This window comes from Columba livia, chromosome 5 (genome assembly GCF_036013475.1).
Source record: "Columba livia isolate bColLiv1 breed racing homer chromosome 5, bColLiv1.pat.W.v2, whole genome shotgun sequence".
NCBI classification, from domain to species: Eukaryota; Metazoa; Chordata; class Aves; order Columbiformes; family Columbidae; genus Columba; species Columba livia.
In genome coordinates, this window is record NC_088606.1 from 57,987,849 (window position 1) to 58,005,683 (window position 17,835).

General features: G+C 38.3%; 1 protein-coding gene across 3 annotated transcripts in view; it reads left to right on the forward strand.

Moving 5' to 3' along the window:
- AMPD3 (adenosine monophosphate deaminase 3) overlaps positions 1–17,835 on the forward strand; it is a 32,762-nt gene that overhangs the window by 7,216 nt on the left and 7,711 nt on the right. For all 3 annotated transcript variants that reach the window (XM_065066192.1, XM_065066194.1, XM_065066193.1), the window contains exons 4-11: positions 62–227; positions 2,549–2,768; positions 5,246–5,375; positions 12,080–12,274; positions 12,521–12,652; positions 13,522–13,685; positions 14,883–15,009; positions 15,851–16,014. In XM_065066192.1, the coding sequence (XP_064922264.1) occupies positions 62–227; positions 2,549–2,768; positions 5,246–5,375; positions 12,080–12,274; positions 12,521–12,652; positions 13,522–13,685; positions 14,883–15,009; positions 15,851–16,014 (1,298 nt within the window). The remainder of the gene's footprint in view (positions 1–61; positions 228–2,548; positions 2,769–5,245; positions 5,376–12,079; positions 12,275–12,520; positions 12,653–13,521; positions 13,686–14,882; positions 15,010–15,850; positions 16,015–17,835) is intronic.

Below are 17,835 nucleotides of genomic sequence, written 5' to 3' on the forward strand. Positions count from 1 at the left end.
CAGTTTGTTGCTAAAACTGATGTTTTACTTTTGTCAGTATTTACTCAGGCTTTCCTTTCAGGTTACAGTTGATGATTATGAACAGGCTGCCAAAAGCCTGGTCAAAGCTCTTCTCATTCGAGAAAAGTATTCACGTCTTGCCTACCATCGCTTCCCAAGAACGACATCTCAGTATTTGTGTAGCATGCAAGATGAAAAATGGAAGGTAGAAGATGAAGTGTATCCAGGTGAATATCCTTCTTCTTTTTTTTAAAATATAGAATTAAACTCATGCACTACTGTGATAAAGGTAAGTTGAATTATTTGTGATTATCTGAGTCTCTCCCTTTGTAATTTATTCTGTTAGTAAGTGGTGGAGAATCACTGATGGAACTAAGTTACACATCCTATGTCTAAGCTGAAACTTTAAAGCTGTCAGAAGCTTAAAAAAATGTACTAGATGCTCATTGATTATTTTTTGGCAGCAAATGGGATGGTAAGTAGTACACTTGTGTTTGTCCAGGAAAAAGATATATGGGTATGGCTTAAAGTGGAAAGTCATTCCTTCTAATCTTGGCATGCTGAAATAAAGGGATTATGAGCTCATCTAGATTGTAAACTGAAGCATGATACAGACGTGCCAGTTGGCAAGCCCTGAGTAATTTCCTAGGCATGGCACACTTACCAGGTCAAGACTGGAAGCTGTATACTCATAATTGTTGGGCATTCTGCCAGGGTTAATAAACTCTGATCTCTCAACAAGGCTTATTAGGTTGAACATATTCCCCGCTATATATGTCACAAATGATACTTGTCGCTTAGGTGGGTTGTGTGTTGAAAGCTTTGCTTGTGCATTAAACTGTTTGCGCTGCGAGTTTTTGGATTAGCCTGTGAGGATCAATGTTTGGTCTGTACAGATGTGCCTCTGTAGATGTGTCCATATTGTTGGCAATGTATTCTGAGCCATAAAGTGGCATTTAAAATCAATTACCCTCTAGCTCAGTGGTTGAAAGAAGGTGAATTAACATGTTTTCAAGCATTTGTTATACATAAGAAGTGTAAAGAGGACAGTATACTAAATATTAAACACAGGAAAGATTTTGGAACAGCTGCCAGGGAGATATTTCCAAGCTATTACTAGGATAATAACTTCTTTACAGTTCTGATTTTAAACTTATGACATAAGAAAATCTCATTACACAATGTCTTAATTAGTACTAGTTTGAGTTGAATAGTTATGAATAATAGAGATAAGAATAGTATCAGTTTATAACATACATTCAGGTGCCCCAGGTGAATAAAAGGACTGGTTAATTACTTTTCTGGCTTAACAGAACAGGTAAAAGAAGAAATCTGTGATAAGATGGAGCTCAAGAATGTAGTTCAGTTGACATAAATATAATGGAGACACATTATGCTAGTTGCATTGGTAAGATATTGTAAAAGAAGCAACGAACATTCACTAGCATGAGTGATAATGTTTGAGTGTTCATATAAGCTGAATCTTCTAGAAGTATGTGTGTTTGCCTGATTCTCAGGGAAAAATCCCAACCATGCTTCTGGTACTTCCTGATTTTGGTCAGAGAGCCAAGGGGAAAACTAGAGTTGTGTTGTACTACCTCTGGCTTCTGCACTTCTTGGTCTTATTCAAAAGCAATTAAACATAAAAGTAAAGGAGTTTTATTAAAAAGAAAACACCCCCCCCCCCCCCCCCCCCAAAAAAAAACAAGCAAACAAACAAAAACCACCCCCCCCAAAAAACCCAAACAAAAACTAACCCACAAAACAACAAACAAAACCACCACAAACAAATGGAAAAAAAACCAAAACAAAATAATCAAAACACAACAAAAGCAACCAACCCCCCCAAAACCTACAGACCAAGCACTGCCTTGGTTAGAGTGAGAAGCACTGAGTCTTAAATTAATACCTGCTCTAACATGAGTGAGGTATATTTACTAATGGTTCAGAGAGAGGAAACAATCCTAATATGTATGTATGCGCTAGTCTAGCTCAGTGGATTGTGGGAAGGGCAGAGGTGAAGCAGTAAGGCACAGCTTGTTCTTTTCTGACTGATGTTTCAATATGAGAACAGCTTCATTACTGTGTGCTTAAATACAAACTTCCAAAATTACTACAGTGAGTCAGAAGGTGAAAAGAAAATAATAAAGGTGGGTATGAAGTCAACAACTGTTTGATTGTTCAAAAATCTCAACTGTACTTTCAGCCATTCTAATTCAAATACTTCTGGAAACTTATTTTGATACTTGTGCTATCATACATTAATAACTAATGGTATTAAATCTATTTATACCTTGGTTCAGAGAAGTCTGGTAATATGTAATATTTGAATTAAGATAGGCACTTAGCTTAGAGAGGGACTGCAATTAAAGCCTGTCAGAATAAAGCTGTGTTGTTACAACAGATCTTTTATAGTAGCTGAAAATGTGATTTTAATGAAAGCATTAAGACCTGCTAGAAATAAGTGTTACAGAAGCAGAAAGCCCTTTTTGTAATTACTTTGCCTTTTGTGTTAGTTCTTCTAAATGTAATGTAAACTTATTTTCAGATTTCCATTCGCCCCCAGAAGAAAATGAAGACCCTTACAATCTTGATGATGCTCCAGACAATTTGGATTATGTTGTAAAATTAAAAGGTGGAATTCCCTTTGTTTATGATAACAAAGAAATGATGGAACTCAATGAGCCTCGGAGTCTGCCATATCCTGACCTGCAGACCTACACCCTTGACCTGAGCCACGTTCTTGCTCTAATTGCAGATGGTCCAACGTATGTTTCTCTTTCTTTCTTTGCCCCTTCAGGCTGCTGGTTGCCTTTAGTTTAATACTTCTGTCTTTTGTGATATTTAATTCCTTAATGTACTCATTCTACAGTAATGTTTTGGTTTGTGCTTCTCAAGCATTAATGCATCACAAAAAGACTCAAAAGGAAAAAAAAACCCACATATGCCTTTTTTCTTTCTTTGGCTTCTTTGCATCAACCATGGCAAAATGAGAAGTAGATAACAGAAAAGCAAGAAATTGGCCAAATGTTCCCATTGAAGTCAAATATGACCCAAACTTCTTCCGGCATGGGAACTGAAACTTGAGCCTGACCTTTTTTTTTTTTTTACTTTGCTTTGGCCTATGCTGAATTTGAGGTTTTGAACAGTTGTCTGGAATTCCTCCATGTCTGCTCTACTCTTGCTGCATGCATGGAAACCCTGCATGTACAGAGCACACAGAACAGCTCAGCATTGCAAATATTCAGTTTGATTTATTCCAGATGTAAATTAACTGCTCATGTGCTGCAAAACTGATCCACACGTGCACACTCAGAGTAGGTCTGAAATTTCCCAGAACCATCAAACTCCTCGGGAATCTCTATAAAGCAGAACTGTAACTACTGTAGTATGGTCACTGACACTCTCATAACAAAGCAGTGTCTTTGCCTAGTGTGTAAGAAAACGTGCATCCAGTTTAAGTTTACTTCCTGGCTGAGGACTGGAAATGTCAAGGTTTCAACACCAGGAAAGGAAAAGAATGGAACAAAGCAGGAACGTGGACTGTTCTTCCAAACTATTTGCCCTGCCTGCCAGCACTGCATTCCTGGTCCTCCTGCCTTTGCGAGATCATAACTTACCCTGTGACTAGTTAGTCACACCTGATGCGTTCTTTCCTCTTTAGTCTGTGTCTGACACCTGTAGCACCATGTCTCTGCCTTGCACATTGACAGTGGCAAAGCAGCTGGGCTGAGCAGAACTGTCCCACTCCCTAAGCACTTTTTCGAGACCAAAAGCCTGTGCTTCCATGAGCTTTATCGGCACACCTGTTCTAAATCAAAGCTACCTTGAGTATGCTTATTTGCAGTATGCAATTGGTAAATGCATTTCCAAATTTAGTGTGTTATATTCCAAGAGACAAATATTGAGAAGATTAAAGGACAAGGAGGAAAAATTTGAAACAAAAGTCATACCAAAGACCCTTCTTTTTGCAGCTTTTGTTAACAGTCTTTATCAGGAAGCCACAAGTAAGAAGAGCCTTGCTAGGACACGTTAGATCTCTCGTCACCTTAGTGAATGTAGGAATAATCATCTGCTCCTTTCACTTCTTCAGCTTAAGCTTTTACAGGCTGATTTGCACTCCCTGATAAATACACACAAACCAAAAGAAAAGTCTTTGCACTAATCCTGTTGCATAAGCTCTTTGTATGGTATTGTTTCCCTGTTTGCAGCAAGTGCTTTCCTGTCATTTATGTCTGTCACACATGGGGCTGCTTGGAGATCAAGAACCCATTGTTCTTTAATCCTTGCTGCTCTTAAACTGGTGAAATCTCACCCCTGCTTCTCAGTCTTCAGTCTCTTGAGCAATAGCAGAACCTGATAAAGACTTCCTGCAGTGGGCAAGCAGGTCTTGATCAGTATCAGATACAGTGAGACTGTGTTTAAATTGGACTTTCAAATCCATAATGGGATTTGTGTCCCATTGAGGAGAGATTGCCAACAATAAAGCAGAAAAAAAGAAGGCTATTACATTAATAGTGCTACAAAAATATTGTAGATTCAATAAGAACTGACAGATGGTGAAGAGAAAAACCATGTCAGTGGTTAAAAATAGAATGAGGAACGTAATAGAAGATGAAAGTGAAGACAGAGGAGTAGGTAAGCAGGAATATAAAAAAGCATGATTTTTCTAAAAACAGCACAAGAAATTATTTTGGAAAAAAATTATTCCTACACAGTATACATGTTTCTAAAGGCAAAAAAACATAAAGGATATTGATTCTTGTCTTGGCTTCTTATATTCACATCAAAAATCAAATAAACTTTGGGTTATTTTTTTATTCTTATTTTCACAGTGAGTAAGTCTGGATTACAGGTTATTTCTGTTATATATGAGGTGATCTGCTCTGTTGGAGGTATGGTGTCAGAGTAGTAGCACTTGACATCACGTTTTATTACAGGTTTTATGCTTTCTCTGGTCATCATTACTAAAAGAACTGCAGTTTATGCACAGATACAGCGGTAACAATACTTTAAGGACATAACGTGGTTGTGTAGAGTTCTGTTTGAGATTTCACTAACAGCTTTGGCCTGAAATCATATTGGATTTTCACTTACATATCTGTTAACCAGTAGGACACGAAGAATGGATTTGTCTTGGTCTTCATTGAAAACATATCTGTTTTTACTGTGAAAACTTTAACGTTCTTTCTGAACTTGAAATACAAATATTTTAAAGTTACAGTTTTTATGTTTTCTTTTACAGAAAAACATACTGTCATCGGAGGCTTAACTTTTTAGAATCTAAATTTAGTTTACATGAGATGTTAAATGAAATGTCGGAATTTAAAGAACTAAAGAGTAATCCCCATCGAGACTTTTATAATGTGAGAAAGGTAAGTGTGAAAAGGATGAAAGGCATGACATTGTTTCTAGTTGGAGTTCCAGCAACTCTGCTTTTCTTACGTGAGGTGCAGATGATATGCATGAAGTGGTGTGTGCATACCACTCAACTGTATTACATTATTTTAAGAATATTAACATTTTTCTACTTGGGAACGCTCCAGGAAAATTAACTTGAATGTAAGTGGGTTAAATGGATTATGTTAAACTTGTGTTCACTTATTCAGAATCAAAGGGCCTTAATTGTACGTTGAATGCTTTAAAGGAGTGAAACAGAGTTAATCAAATGAAGCTCACTAGGATTATGAATAAAAATATCCACATTGAGGTATAATTCATTGTAATTAATTCACTTAAAGGCAGTCAAGTGCATTTTCCTGCTTTCAGGTAGGTAAGTCATACTAGACTGTAGCAGAAACAGCTGTATAGATCTTGGATAAAAATTTCACTTGAAAATAGGTGTTTAAATACATTGCAAAAGAAAAAAAGACCTCCCACAGAAAATGAATTGAGGGTTCAGGCTGCCATCAGTATCTGGTAAAAAAATGTCTGTGAAATACTAAGTAAAAAGATTGTTATTTGAGTTTTATTCTCAGCTGCCTCTGAGATAGGCTGGGATGTAATTAGGAGACAGACAGGGGAATTGAGGAGCTGATTTCATTTCCTGACACAGACATAGTCACACCAAGGGAGCTGCATTCGCTTCAAAGCATGGAAGCAACAGTGTTACGCTGCTTCATTTGCTTCCCTTTCCTGAAGTTAAGAGGAAGTTGCTGGAGAGATAATGCTTCAGTTTGATAGGTGAGATTTCTTCACAAAGCAGTAATTGTTGCTGATGTTTTTAACCACTTCAGGTCCATTTTGCATTGTTTCTATAAGCAACTGGATGAGGCAGTCCTTATTTTCTAACTCCAGGGTTTAGATCAATAGTTTAATCTTTCCTGTTATGTTTTGGTTAGTGCATCAAAAAGTCCTTTTGGATTTTCTCTGTGGTGTCCAGTGTGCTGGCTACTGTTTGCTACTGTTGTGGTAATAAACTGTCAAATACACAATCTGCTAAACAAAAGTGTTTGGTGAATGTACCCCTGTCTATCACAAGGCTAGAAGCAGATAGGTTGTTAGGTAAATTCTAATGCGTTTCACACTTTCATCTGTTAGGTGTATGAATTGGAGGATCTGATAGTTAATACACCGAAGCAGGACTCAAGTCCTAACTTGACAGTTTTCTTGCATAACCCTGGACAAGATATTTACTCCATGTCATATTCACATAAAACACTTCACTAGCTGACAGAGACCTAATTAAGTCACATGGTGACTGAGAGGTGTGAGGGACAGAGGCGTGGATTGGGTAACTGCCTAGACAATCAGTTTGATTACTGAGAAGCTGTAATTAACAGGATTGTACTTGCTAAGTTCAGCTTCTGATTTAAGAGCAAATGTTCAATATCTCTGGGCATATCTTGAATATTTTCCAATTATCTACTATTAAATAAGCCAATTTACATATGGATTCATGTTCAAAAGCACAAAATGTGCATCATTTCCCCTATGGTAATGCCCAGATTCAAGAGAGCAGGAACAAGCTTGCTGTTCTCTTGCAGTGATCATTCCTACTGCTAGTTACTGCTTTAAAATTTTTGCTGCACAGAGTTAACATTGCTTTAGTGTTTTTATGAAGCACTCTCTATGGAAAGTAAACTGCATTGTAGATAGAGTTCCTGTAAGCTCCCAAATAATCTTGTTTTCCCTATGTCTTGCTAGTAATGTTTGTAACTGTAACTTTCCCTAATAACAGTACCAGCAGTGAAACTTATAATAGGCGACAGACACTTCCAGGGCCTGAGTTTTCAGGATGTCTCTCTATTAGTCAATCCTAAACAGCACGTACTGCTCAAAAGGAAAGCAAAAAATAAGATTCACCTCCCAAAAGAGCCATTAGTGAAGCTGCCTATTACGTCCCTCACACACTAGTGTGGAGATCCTGGTACAATCTGTTTGCTTATATAAAGGAGCCAAAGTAATGGGTGGGTGGCAAGGTCAATCAGTGAACATGTATTACTGCATTTAGAAAGGTACAGGAGAAAGCTGGCCAGCATTATTTGCTGGCATGATAATCAAAGGTTTCTGTTTTCATTTTTGCCTTTTCCCTATACCCTTCCCCACTTTTTTTTTTCCTGGTTTAACAGGAGTCCTCCTCCAGTAAGCTTATCTATTTAATAAATTCCAGTATAAGGCTCCTATTAAATAAAGGAAATGTATGTGTGTATCTTACATACTGGACTTAACCAGAATGCAACCAAAGATGTTTTGCACTGATTAAGCTGGAACTGGAAAATTGCCCTTTAATAACTATCCAAATACTTTTCTAGACAGACAAGAATCCACAGGTGGTAAGACAGCGTGGCTGGCTCCACTTGGCTCCCCATAGGAGGTAGACAACTGTCTGTGTAGGAGAACGCTAAGTTTAGAGAAGACTTTTCAGTCTGCCATCAGCAGGGCTCTCTCCCCTTGTCCAGCTGATGCAGAGCAAAGTGCAGTCAGCACAGATTCTCCACATAACTCCTGGGTTGCCTGCATTAGGGATGAAATTAAGTAATAAGAGTCATATTCTGCCCACAGGCTCACAGGCACAGATGCTGAGCCTTGTGTGGCAGCAGAGCTTGGCCTCAGGCTTCTGTAGCTTCTAGAGTGGCGTTGCTGCTGTGAGATACCATTTGGCCTAGATTGTTACAAGTTTTGTTGGGTTTTTTTTAGTATTGGCTAGACAAGAGGAAGTAAACTCTAGCTTTTGTTTGTGTCCACAGGGTTGACATCCCACTTGTTATTTCTAAGAAGGGAAGTTAAAGTGGGTTTATATACTTCTTAATCTGGTATTTTGTGAGATATATAGAATTGAATTCACAGATGTCTGCTTCTCAAGGGTATTATTTAAAGCTTTGTGAGTGAAGAGTGAATCTATACCTTAGCTTCTCTCAGGTTGCTTCTTTTTTATTTTTTTTTTTTTTTTTTTTTTTTTTTTTCCCTTTTTTCTTTTTTCTTTTCCTGAAAGAGGAACTTTGGCTTAGGGCAAACAGCTGAGGTTTTGCTCCACTAAGGGGAAATTGGGCTGGAGTGACATTGTAACAGATTTGGAGATGCAGTAGAATGTTTGCAAAAAGCAGCAAATGTACCGTGTGGTAGGGGCTTTTGTGTCTTATGGCCCAGAAAAGCCTCAGCTCACTTCATGTATTGTATGAAGAACAAAATAATAACAGCTTAAAATGGGACTGGTTTTGTCTTTTTTCTGGGGAGAGGGAGGCGGTAAGGGGGCATTTGTCACCCTCATATGAATTCAGTCTGTTCAAATTCTATCAGTGGATGCCTTTCATAATAAACAACAATGAAATTAGGATCAATTTCTTAGCAGGACAATATTTCAAATAAAAATAATAATTAAAAATACCTGTAACCAAATCAGACCGTTTAAGCTATGTCTGAGGATTCTGTGTTTTGATACTTCATTTAGATAGCATTGCACCCTGAATTGTGAAAATGCACAAAAGCAAACATACTAATTATGTGCTAGGGTAGGTCAAAGCTCAAGGCATTAAAACCTTCCAAAAAGTTTCATTGCTTCTAAAAAACAATGAAGAAAAAGCTGTGTAATACTCTATAAGACTCTTGTTGTTACTGAAATCGCTGCTTGCCTAAAGGTCAAAATATACCCGGTAGTTAAAAAAAGTACACAAAGCACTGCATATTCTCTGGAAAAAGCACCAAGAAAGTCTTTTTACTCTTGCAAAAGAAATAGATTTAGGGAGAAGGGAGGATTAAAAACAAGGAAAGAAATAAAAAGGAAATGTGGGTTCTAAGAGAATAAGGTGGATGTGGTTAGCTCTGCTGCAGAGCTCTGTGGGAGTTGCTTGTGGGGCCTGGGGAAGATTTCACAGGAGCTTACTGAATTGCAGAGGCACACTTGAGAGAGCTATTTCTCAAAGGGAAGCAGGACTTTAAAAGAAATGCAGTTACTACTCTGCCATGTGATCCCTGGATACAAACAAAACAAAGAAACAAGATGTGTCCTTGCTTTCTGTCCTTGCCCTCCTCACAGCAGTGAATTCATGTTGATTTAAATAAAGAGGAAGTGGTGGGGTTTTTGTTTGTTTGTTTTTCAAGACTCATCAATTCCAGTAATGGAGTCACCACTGGAACTACTGCATTCTGAAATTCCATAAACTAAACTTATTCAGATTCCCTACACCTGGTATCCTATATTTATGACTTGCTTTTCCTGAATGTTTAGAGCTTATAGTGCATCTGTTAACTGTTGTTTCACCCTCCCATATGAGTTGACCTAGCCCAATAGTTTGTAGTATTTCATTGGCCCAGGAAGAGTTTACAGTGAACAGTTTGTTTCTAAACCAGAAGACACTCATTAACGTGAGTAAGCATATATGTAATGCACTTGTGTTCAAATGTCCACACAAGTACTCTAAAGAGTGTAATATAATATGCTAAGTGGAACTGTTTTTACTATGCATTACTAATGTACTTCATGTTGTGCACTTTGAGACACTGACATGTTTCTTGCTTTTTCATTTAACTTTAAAGTGTCTAGCCTATTTGAACTAGGCAGCAATTAACAATTACATATTAATGTTTAAGATTCAGTTTATATCCTGGTCTTTAGCTATGCTATTAGCATTCACATGGAGGTAGATTTACCCTTAGAAGGCTGCAACAACTTCTGTATGTATAAACTGCAAATTAAATGACTACATGTGCCAAGTAGAACAGTGGCATTTCTGTGGACTGTCATAGCATAGGCTGAGGGTTACATCGCAGCACTGTGGCTGTTACTGTTTCAGGTGCTCTGTGACCTGTTTCCTACCGACCCTTTAAAGCAGATCAGGATGTCAACGACTTCTGTTGGTGGAAGCTGAAAGCTGCAGGTGTAGTCACTACGCAAAGGGAACACACTGGTCTCACTTTGTATGTGTCCATGTTTCAGTTTCCTGGGCAGAAGAGTCCTGGCAGAGATGCAGGGCTGGTTTATCTGAGAATTCCTTCTGGTGTGACTTCCCACATACAGGCTACGCGGCTCTTGATGGCATTGTGTCCCTGGGAATGCCAGTTACTTGCATTTTTAAAAGCACAGTGCAGTGGGTTCAAATGGTTCAATGTAGTGTCTTTAGGAACTTGTATCTAATGTCAGCATCCAACCTTTGGATCTTTATGTCAGTGCTTGTGAGATTGGAAAGCCCGCTCCCTGCCTGATGGTCTCTTCTGGATGTACAGATACCTGTATACAGTTGATCACATTAACTGTCAAATTGCACCTTTGAATGTAGACTGCACTGCAGCTTCTGGATGGGCTGAAACTGCTTCTGCCAGGGTTTGGCAGTCTGGACTTGAAGGCCTTGACAAGACCCCAGGGCCTTTGTGCTCGTTACGTGTCAACTGTGAAATCTAATCAGAACAGTGGTTTGGTTTGGTTTAAAATTGATAAGAATTTGTTGCTAGGGTAATTTCATTGGTTTGCCTAGGCCATGCATTAGGCTGTTTTGTTGTTCAGTCAGAATTTCTCAAGGAAATTCAAAGCAAATGGACCCTGGAGCAGCAGCTCTGCTGTTCCACATGCTGGATACTGCTGTGCCATTAGATTCCTTAAGGGCCTTATCCTACCTGAGGCCTTTTCTTCCCTTTCAGGTACTTGGTCCTTAGGAACCGCAATTAGTATTTCCTGCCTTTTCAAACAAAGAAGTTTTTGGGGAGTATGCCTGGTTTTCTTCTGTCCTTTATTGGTGTCGTTAAGATAATAAACCCCTGACTGCAAGAAATTTTAAAGGATTCATTTTTACACACCTGCTGGAGGTACCTAAGGAATTACACACACTGAAGGGAAAACTTAAATCGATAGACAAACCCCCAGATCTCCCCAGATGTTTCTTTGGATTATGCTCTAATGTAGGCTGCTCAAAGAGCAGTGCAAGCTTCTGAGCAAAAGCAAAGCATAAATGTGGAAACCATTTGGTTCTGGTCATTTCTTTTAAAAAATGGGACTTAGCAGAAAACTGCAGGAGTACTCCCAGCTCTTCCGTGGAGCTTGTGCTTCCCTTAGTGTGTGAAGACATCGGAAAAAACTAAACAATCTGTCAGCATTACGAGTTGCTGCATTATATAAGTGGAAAAAATAAGTGACAGAAACTCTCAGGTGTACATTTTGCAGGTCTAGTCACCTAAGATGTTTCATGTGGTTGAAATACAAAAATTAATTGTGCTTTTGGAAATGGCTGACAATTCCAGGTCCTTTCAGTCAGAGAGGATGGTTATAACTGCAGTCTATAACCAGAAAGACGTCATTGATTCATGGATGAACTCAAAGAATATTAAAGGATCAGGGTGTCCTTTAAGGAAGGGTCAAATTTAATCCGAACCCAGGTTCTATAATTGGCACTTAAAATAACGTATCTGGTTGAAAAAATTCTTATTTAAATAGGATAGTATTAATTGAGGGCTAATTTATTTATATTTCTGCTTATTGAGTAACTCCTCCAAAATCTTTAAGTTCCAGAACATTTTGACTTGCTTAGGCACTAATTCCTTTGTTACTTAAGGAATATTTTAGAATGCTTTAGTCATTGTTGTCCCTGACATAGATACTTTGCTCATTTGTGTATATGGATGATGAACACGAATGACCTTTTGATTGCAGGTTGATACTCATATCCATGCTGCTGCGTGCATGAACCAGAAACACTTGCTGAGGTTTATTAAGCACACGTATCAAACGGAGCCTGACAGGATTGTTGCAGAGAAAAAAGGCAGGAAGATGACTTTAAAGCAAGTCTTCGAAAGCCTTCACATGGACCCTTATGACCTCACTGTAGACTCTTTAGATGTCCATGCAGTAAGTCTATTAAAATGACAAAGTAAAGTAGAAAAAGCCAAGTTTTCTGAGTGTGAAATTCTGGTTTCTGCAGTTTTTGCATGATAACTTATTAAATCTGAATTTGAAATAATGCATTACTTTGTATGTTTGAAGTAAGCTAGCATAGGCTTTCTGTTTTCTGTGCTTTTTATTTCTAGTCAATTTAATTTATAAACTATTGTGTGTACTTAAAACCGTGGTTATTTGGGGTTTTTGCTCCTCCAGGGTCGTCAAACTTTTCATCGATTTGACAAATTCAATTCCAAGTACAATCCAGTTGGTGCCAGTGAGCTGAGGGACTTGTATTTGAAAACTGAGAACTATATTGGTGGTGAATATTTTGCTCGTATGGTCAAGGTAAGTAAGTTTAAGGCCTTCCTAGCGGTAGGCAATGAAAATTTGTATAAGATTTGTGATGTCATTATTGTATCTAGAGCTAACACTATGCTTAAGTGATTCCAAGTATTTGGTTTGCTCTAGGAATTCATCAGAGACAGACCACTGCTAAGTCAGCCACTGCTGCTTTCTAAACAATTTGGAGTTAGAAACTCGTACACATAACCTGTGTGTGAATTCAAAGCAGAGTTTTGTGCAGTTTCAAGCTAATGGAGAGCAGCCAGGGGTCAATTCACTGGCTCAGTATTTTGTTAGGATGTAGCTGGCTAGTAGTAGCTGCCAGGGAAGGAGGAGATAGGGAAGTGCCTCTGCAGAAGTCTACGCCTGCACATGCATGCACAGCCTTCAAATTAATTCCTTACAACAACATAAGTAGTTTTCGTGAACTATGTCAGCTCTTCCTAGATGTGTAGAAGTGCTTGTCTAAAATTAATAGTCTTAAAATTCCTTAGTACCATGGATTCTGGGTCAGATTCTCCATTGGTCTGCATATCTTATGTAGTCATTTACTACAGTTTAAACAATATAATTCCGATTTACCGATTTTAAACATACGTCTTACAAAGGTATTAGTAATAACTGCACGTGAATATTGTCCTCTAAATCTAGGTGCTACAGTTAATTATACTCAAATGATATCTGAGATAGCTTGTGAGTAGAATATTTATATGCCTAAAATAAAATCAGGGATTAATAGACAAGAGATTCCCTTTATCTTTAAAGGGTGATAATACAGTTATGTCTAGTCTGAGGAAAATACAATAATATACTACTAGTTGTAAGTGATCTTCAGTGTCCATATTAAAGCAAATATATTTATTACTTAATAGGAAGTAGCCCGTGAACTAGAAGAAAGTAAGTACCAGTATACAGAACCCCGCTTATCCATTTATGGACGGTCTCCAGATGAATGGCTGAACTTGGCAAAATGGTTCATTAAGCATAAAGTTTATTCCCCTAATATGCGCTGGATAATTCAGGTTCCCAGAATCTAGTAAGTAATCAGGAGCTCTTGGTAATTTTAATAGTTTGAAATCATACCAATGATTTGTTTTAATTTCTGATATTTTTAGAGGGTTTATGAGCTGTCCTGTAGTTCTGTTTATAAGCAACAGCCTGGGAAATTTCTCTTGACTATTGCTGCAGTTTTCCTGACAGTCTGGGGGTGGAGGACATGAGATGGGGTTTCAATCTACTCTGTATGAAGCTATTGAAAAACTACTGTGAATTATTTGTAAGTCTGAAGATGCTAAACCAAAAATTACAACTAGGTGAAATTAAGCTGCATTCAAAGCAAGTTAAAATATAAATTACCAATGAAAATAAATCAACTCTTGAATACTGTAAGGGGGTAGAAAATGTTCTGTAAAACTGGTATCAGACTTCCTCAAGATCAGTGACTAAATGACAGTGAATTTGGAAACGCAGCCCAGATTGCTGAATTGCAAGCTGAATTCAGCTGATTGCTGAATTGCAAGATCAGTTTTTCTTGGTTTTTAAGCATTCTTTTGGACTTTATTCAATGGTTCTTTTTTTCCAATACTGTATATTGTAATACAGTCTCCCATGATAATTGTCAGCCTTAATAGCTGAGTGTCATGTTTTGAAATGGCATAGCTGGAATATGAGAAGAGAAGGAGCTGTCATGGTCAGATATATCCCGCAGAGAGTGTTTCTCATTATGGAGAAAATTTCTCGCCTTTGATTTTTTTTTTCAATATACATAGTGAAGTCAACACTTTAATTAAGTCATGCACTTAATAACACACTGAAGTATTGTCCCTGTTTCCTGAGAGGCTCGCTAAAGCAAAATGTTCTACTTTCATTTGAAGTGGTCAAAGCTTTAGCAAATAGAATCTTTCACGAAAGGCAATTCCTTATCTGCTGTGTTAGTACTTGGATTGCTGGGAGAGGGTGACCGTTCTTGAGACAGCATCCATCCACCCCTGCATACTGGCTCTATTTTTGGAGCACATGGGAGCTTCAGCAGAGCCTGGATGAAGCAGAATGCCAGGCAGTGCAGGAAACAGGACACAGAGACATGCCCTGCCCTGACCAAAACTGTGAATTTTTGAACCCTGGTAGAACTGAAGCTGTAGAATATACGCAAATAATGGAAAATAGGAAAGTGGAGGAAAAACATAAACTGATTAAAGAACAGTCACAACAGTTGTATTTTTTTCCCCTTCAGTGACATATTTAGGTCAAAAAATATTCTGCCTAGTTTTGGGAAGATGTTAGAGAACATCTTCATACCTTTGTTTGAAGCAACAATCAATCCCAAAGACCACAAAGAATTGCACCTTTTCCTCAAATATGTAAGTATGTTTGGATTTTCTGTCTCACATGAAATGGATCCTCTCCTACTCATGAATGTTGCTTGTCCGCAGCTGTTTCCAGACACTAAAAAAGCCTCCTCGTCCATAGATTATTTATATTATTGTTTTAAAGCTCTGACATACAATTTAATAAAAGCCTGGGAAAGGTCCTGTTATCAAATAGTTGCAATTTATTTCCTCTGAAACAGCTCAACAGCTATTTATTTGTCCTCTCAGTAATCCTCTCTATAAAGAATGACCAAGAAATGTTCGCATGCCCTCGTGCAGAGGGATCACTGAAATCTCAGATATGTACTTTGAGCTTGCCTCTGGGACTGGCCTCCAAAAAGGAGGCAACTGAAAGGAAGTGTGTAGTTCCTGATGGGACTCGGGAGGGAGGTGGGGATGTAGCTGTTGGGATGTGATTAATGGAGACATTTCTGAGTATTCCCCAAATCAGAACCCTGAGGTTTCTTGGGAGCTTCCGGCCTTCAGCTGCTGTTCAAATAACAAAGCAGATGAGTTTAAAGGATTATAATCTCGATCTGAGGGAGTCTTACAGGCCTATGCCGCCCACAGGAGTCTGAAGGCTTTTGTACACCTGGGCCTCCTATTTGTCTCAGAATTAAAAAAAAAGGATGAAACTTCCTTTGAGAAAGCACATTATTCCTGCTGTGTGCCCGGCATGGTAGGAGGACAGAGCAGCAGGACTGCTAGCAAATGGAGGGAAATGAAGAAAGAGGACTAGATGCTCTGTACAAGCAAGTCCTGAAGCAAGAGTAAGTAACATTGAAGTTTGCTTCTTGAAAACGCTGATTTCTGTTATCTCTTCTCGCACCAGGTGACTGGCTTTGACAGCGTTGATGATGAATCCAAACATAGTGGCCATATGTTCTCTGACAAAAGCCTTAACCCTGACCTCTGGACCAGTGAGAAGAATCCCCCGTATAGCTATTATTTGTATTATATGTATGTGAACATCATGTTGCTAAACAACCTTAGGAAGTAAGTAGTCATTTTTCTCTTCTACAAGCTTCCCAGAAAGAAAAATCAATAATCTCGTCTCAATTTAAGTCTGTGTCTAGATCTTGTATCTTTTGAAGCAAAGGTTAGCTTGAATTATTTTAGAGAGTCAAGAGGAGCACAAGTTATTTTGAAAACATTAACCGCAAAAGGAATTAAAATGAAATATTCAGAAATTGTGAAGGCATCAGATTAATATCTTGGTTTGACACTTATGTGTATTTTTCTTTTTTGAATTCCTTAAACATATCAAACAAAACAAAAGAAGAAAACCCATAGAATTGAGTTGTTGACCTTTGCTTGGATTCACAGTGCATTTTCAAATATAATGTACCTCTCTGGTAGCTCGCTGTCTCCTGGTAATTTAATAGACACAAAGTTACGTTGTGAAATATTGGTTTAAGAGCTGCTGCTGTTGTCAAAGACAGCCAAAGGAGGACAGAATGATAAACTGCACGTCTAGCTAGCTTGCTTCAGCATGCTTGTTGACTCACTCAGTTCAACTACTTTTGAGACTGATGCCTAGGCAAGCAATGCAGAGACTTATGATACTGAACGTGATATCATGACTATAAGAGCAGATTTTGGCAACAAGCTCATTAAAGCCTGAAATTCAACTCGAGGTTATGTTCCTGACTGCGGGTGACTCACTGAGTGATCTGCACAACTGACTCTAATTGAGGCACAGTGAGCTTATCCATGATATTACAGTGTCATCACTTACCTTGCAGGGATTTGGTTCATTATTATTCATATAACTTTGGGGATTTTCTTACAGGAGGTGCACAGATTTGTAATTTTAACAGGTCTTATTCAATTTAACATTTAAAATGTTATTTCTTCTCTCTAACTGCTACCTCAGGCATTTCTGTCTCTACCACTTTATATAATAAAAACATATAAAAACATCCACCTTAAATTACCTTGTACCTGCAACAAACAGGTCTGGTTGTTAGTTTTAGTTCTATTATGAAAAGGACACGGTACAGCACAGGTCTAAGTCATCCCTTTCTCCTGACTTCCTTATCGTTATCTGTAGGCTATATTCTTTTCTTTTCCGAAGACAGAGATTCTTTTTTACTTCAGGATCATTTCAACTACTGTTTGAAAAATCTCCCTAGATAATCATTAAATATTCTTTACAGCCAGGTGAGATAGTGACACAATTCATCAGTGAGTCAGTAAAACTGTTCACCCTGTTAAACACACCAAGTATTTGAGGCACCACAGCCAGTCCATTACAAGACTCTTTTATTCTTTTGGTAGCATTAGAGAAGTCAGTAAGGATGGATTACATTCTCACATCTGTTTTCAGGAGAAACATTACTAAACATCCATCCTAGAACTACCGTATACTTTAGCAGTCCTTGTTGAAATTCTTTGTTTTGAACATCTCCAAATACTTACGGGACATTTGTCTGCACTGAATAAGAGGGTTTATTATAACCTAAAACCCAGCATATTTTTAATATAGATAAGAATAAAATGGTTCTAGAAATTGTAGTGTGAGGTCTAGTGTAATAACTAATGCTCCCAGATGATCTCAGTGCTGTTGCGGGTGTGGTTTTGTGCTACACCTCATCTGGTGAGGTGGCAGGTTGTCAGCACACCGGGCAGTGCCACTAACTCTTGGCAGTGGGCTTCCACTTCTTCCCTCATTCTGGCTCTAGGAACTGGGCAGCACAGGGTGCACCGGTTCACCGAGCTTTTCATCGGCCACCTCCCTCCACTGAAATCAGTACAGTTGCTAAATGACATGTAACTGGGGAAGGAAAGAAGAAGAAAGACAAAAATATGCCAAGT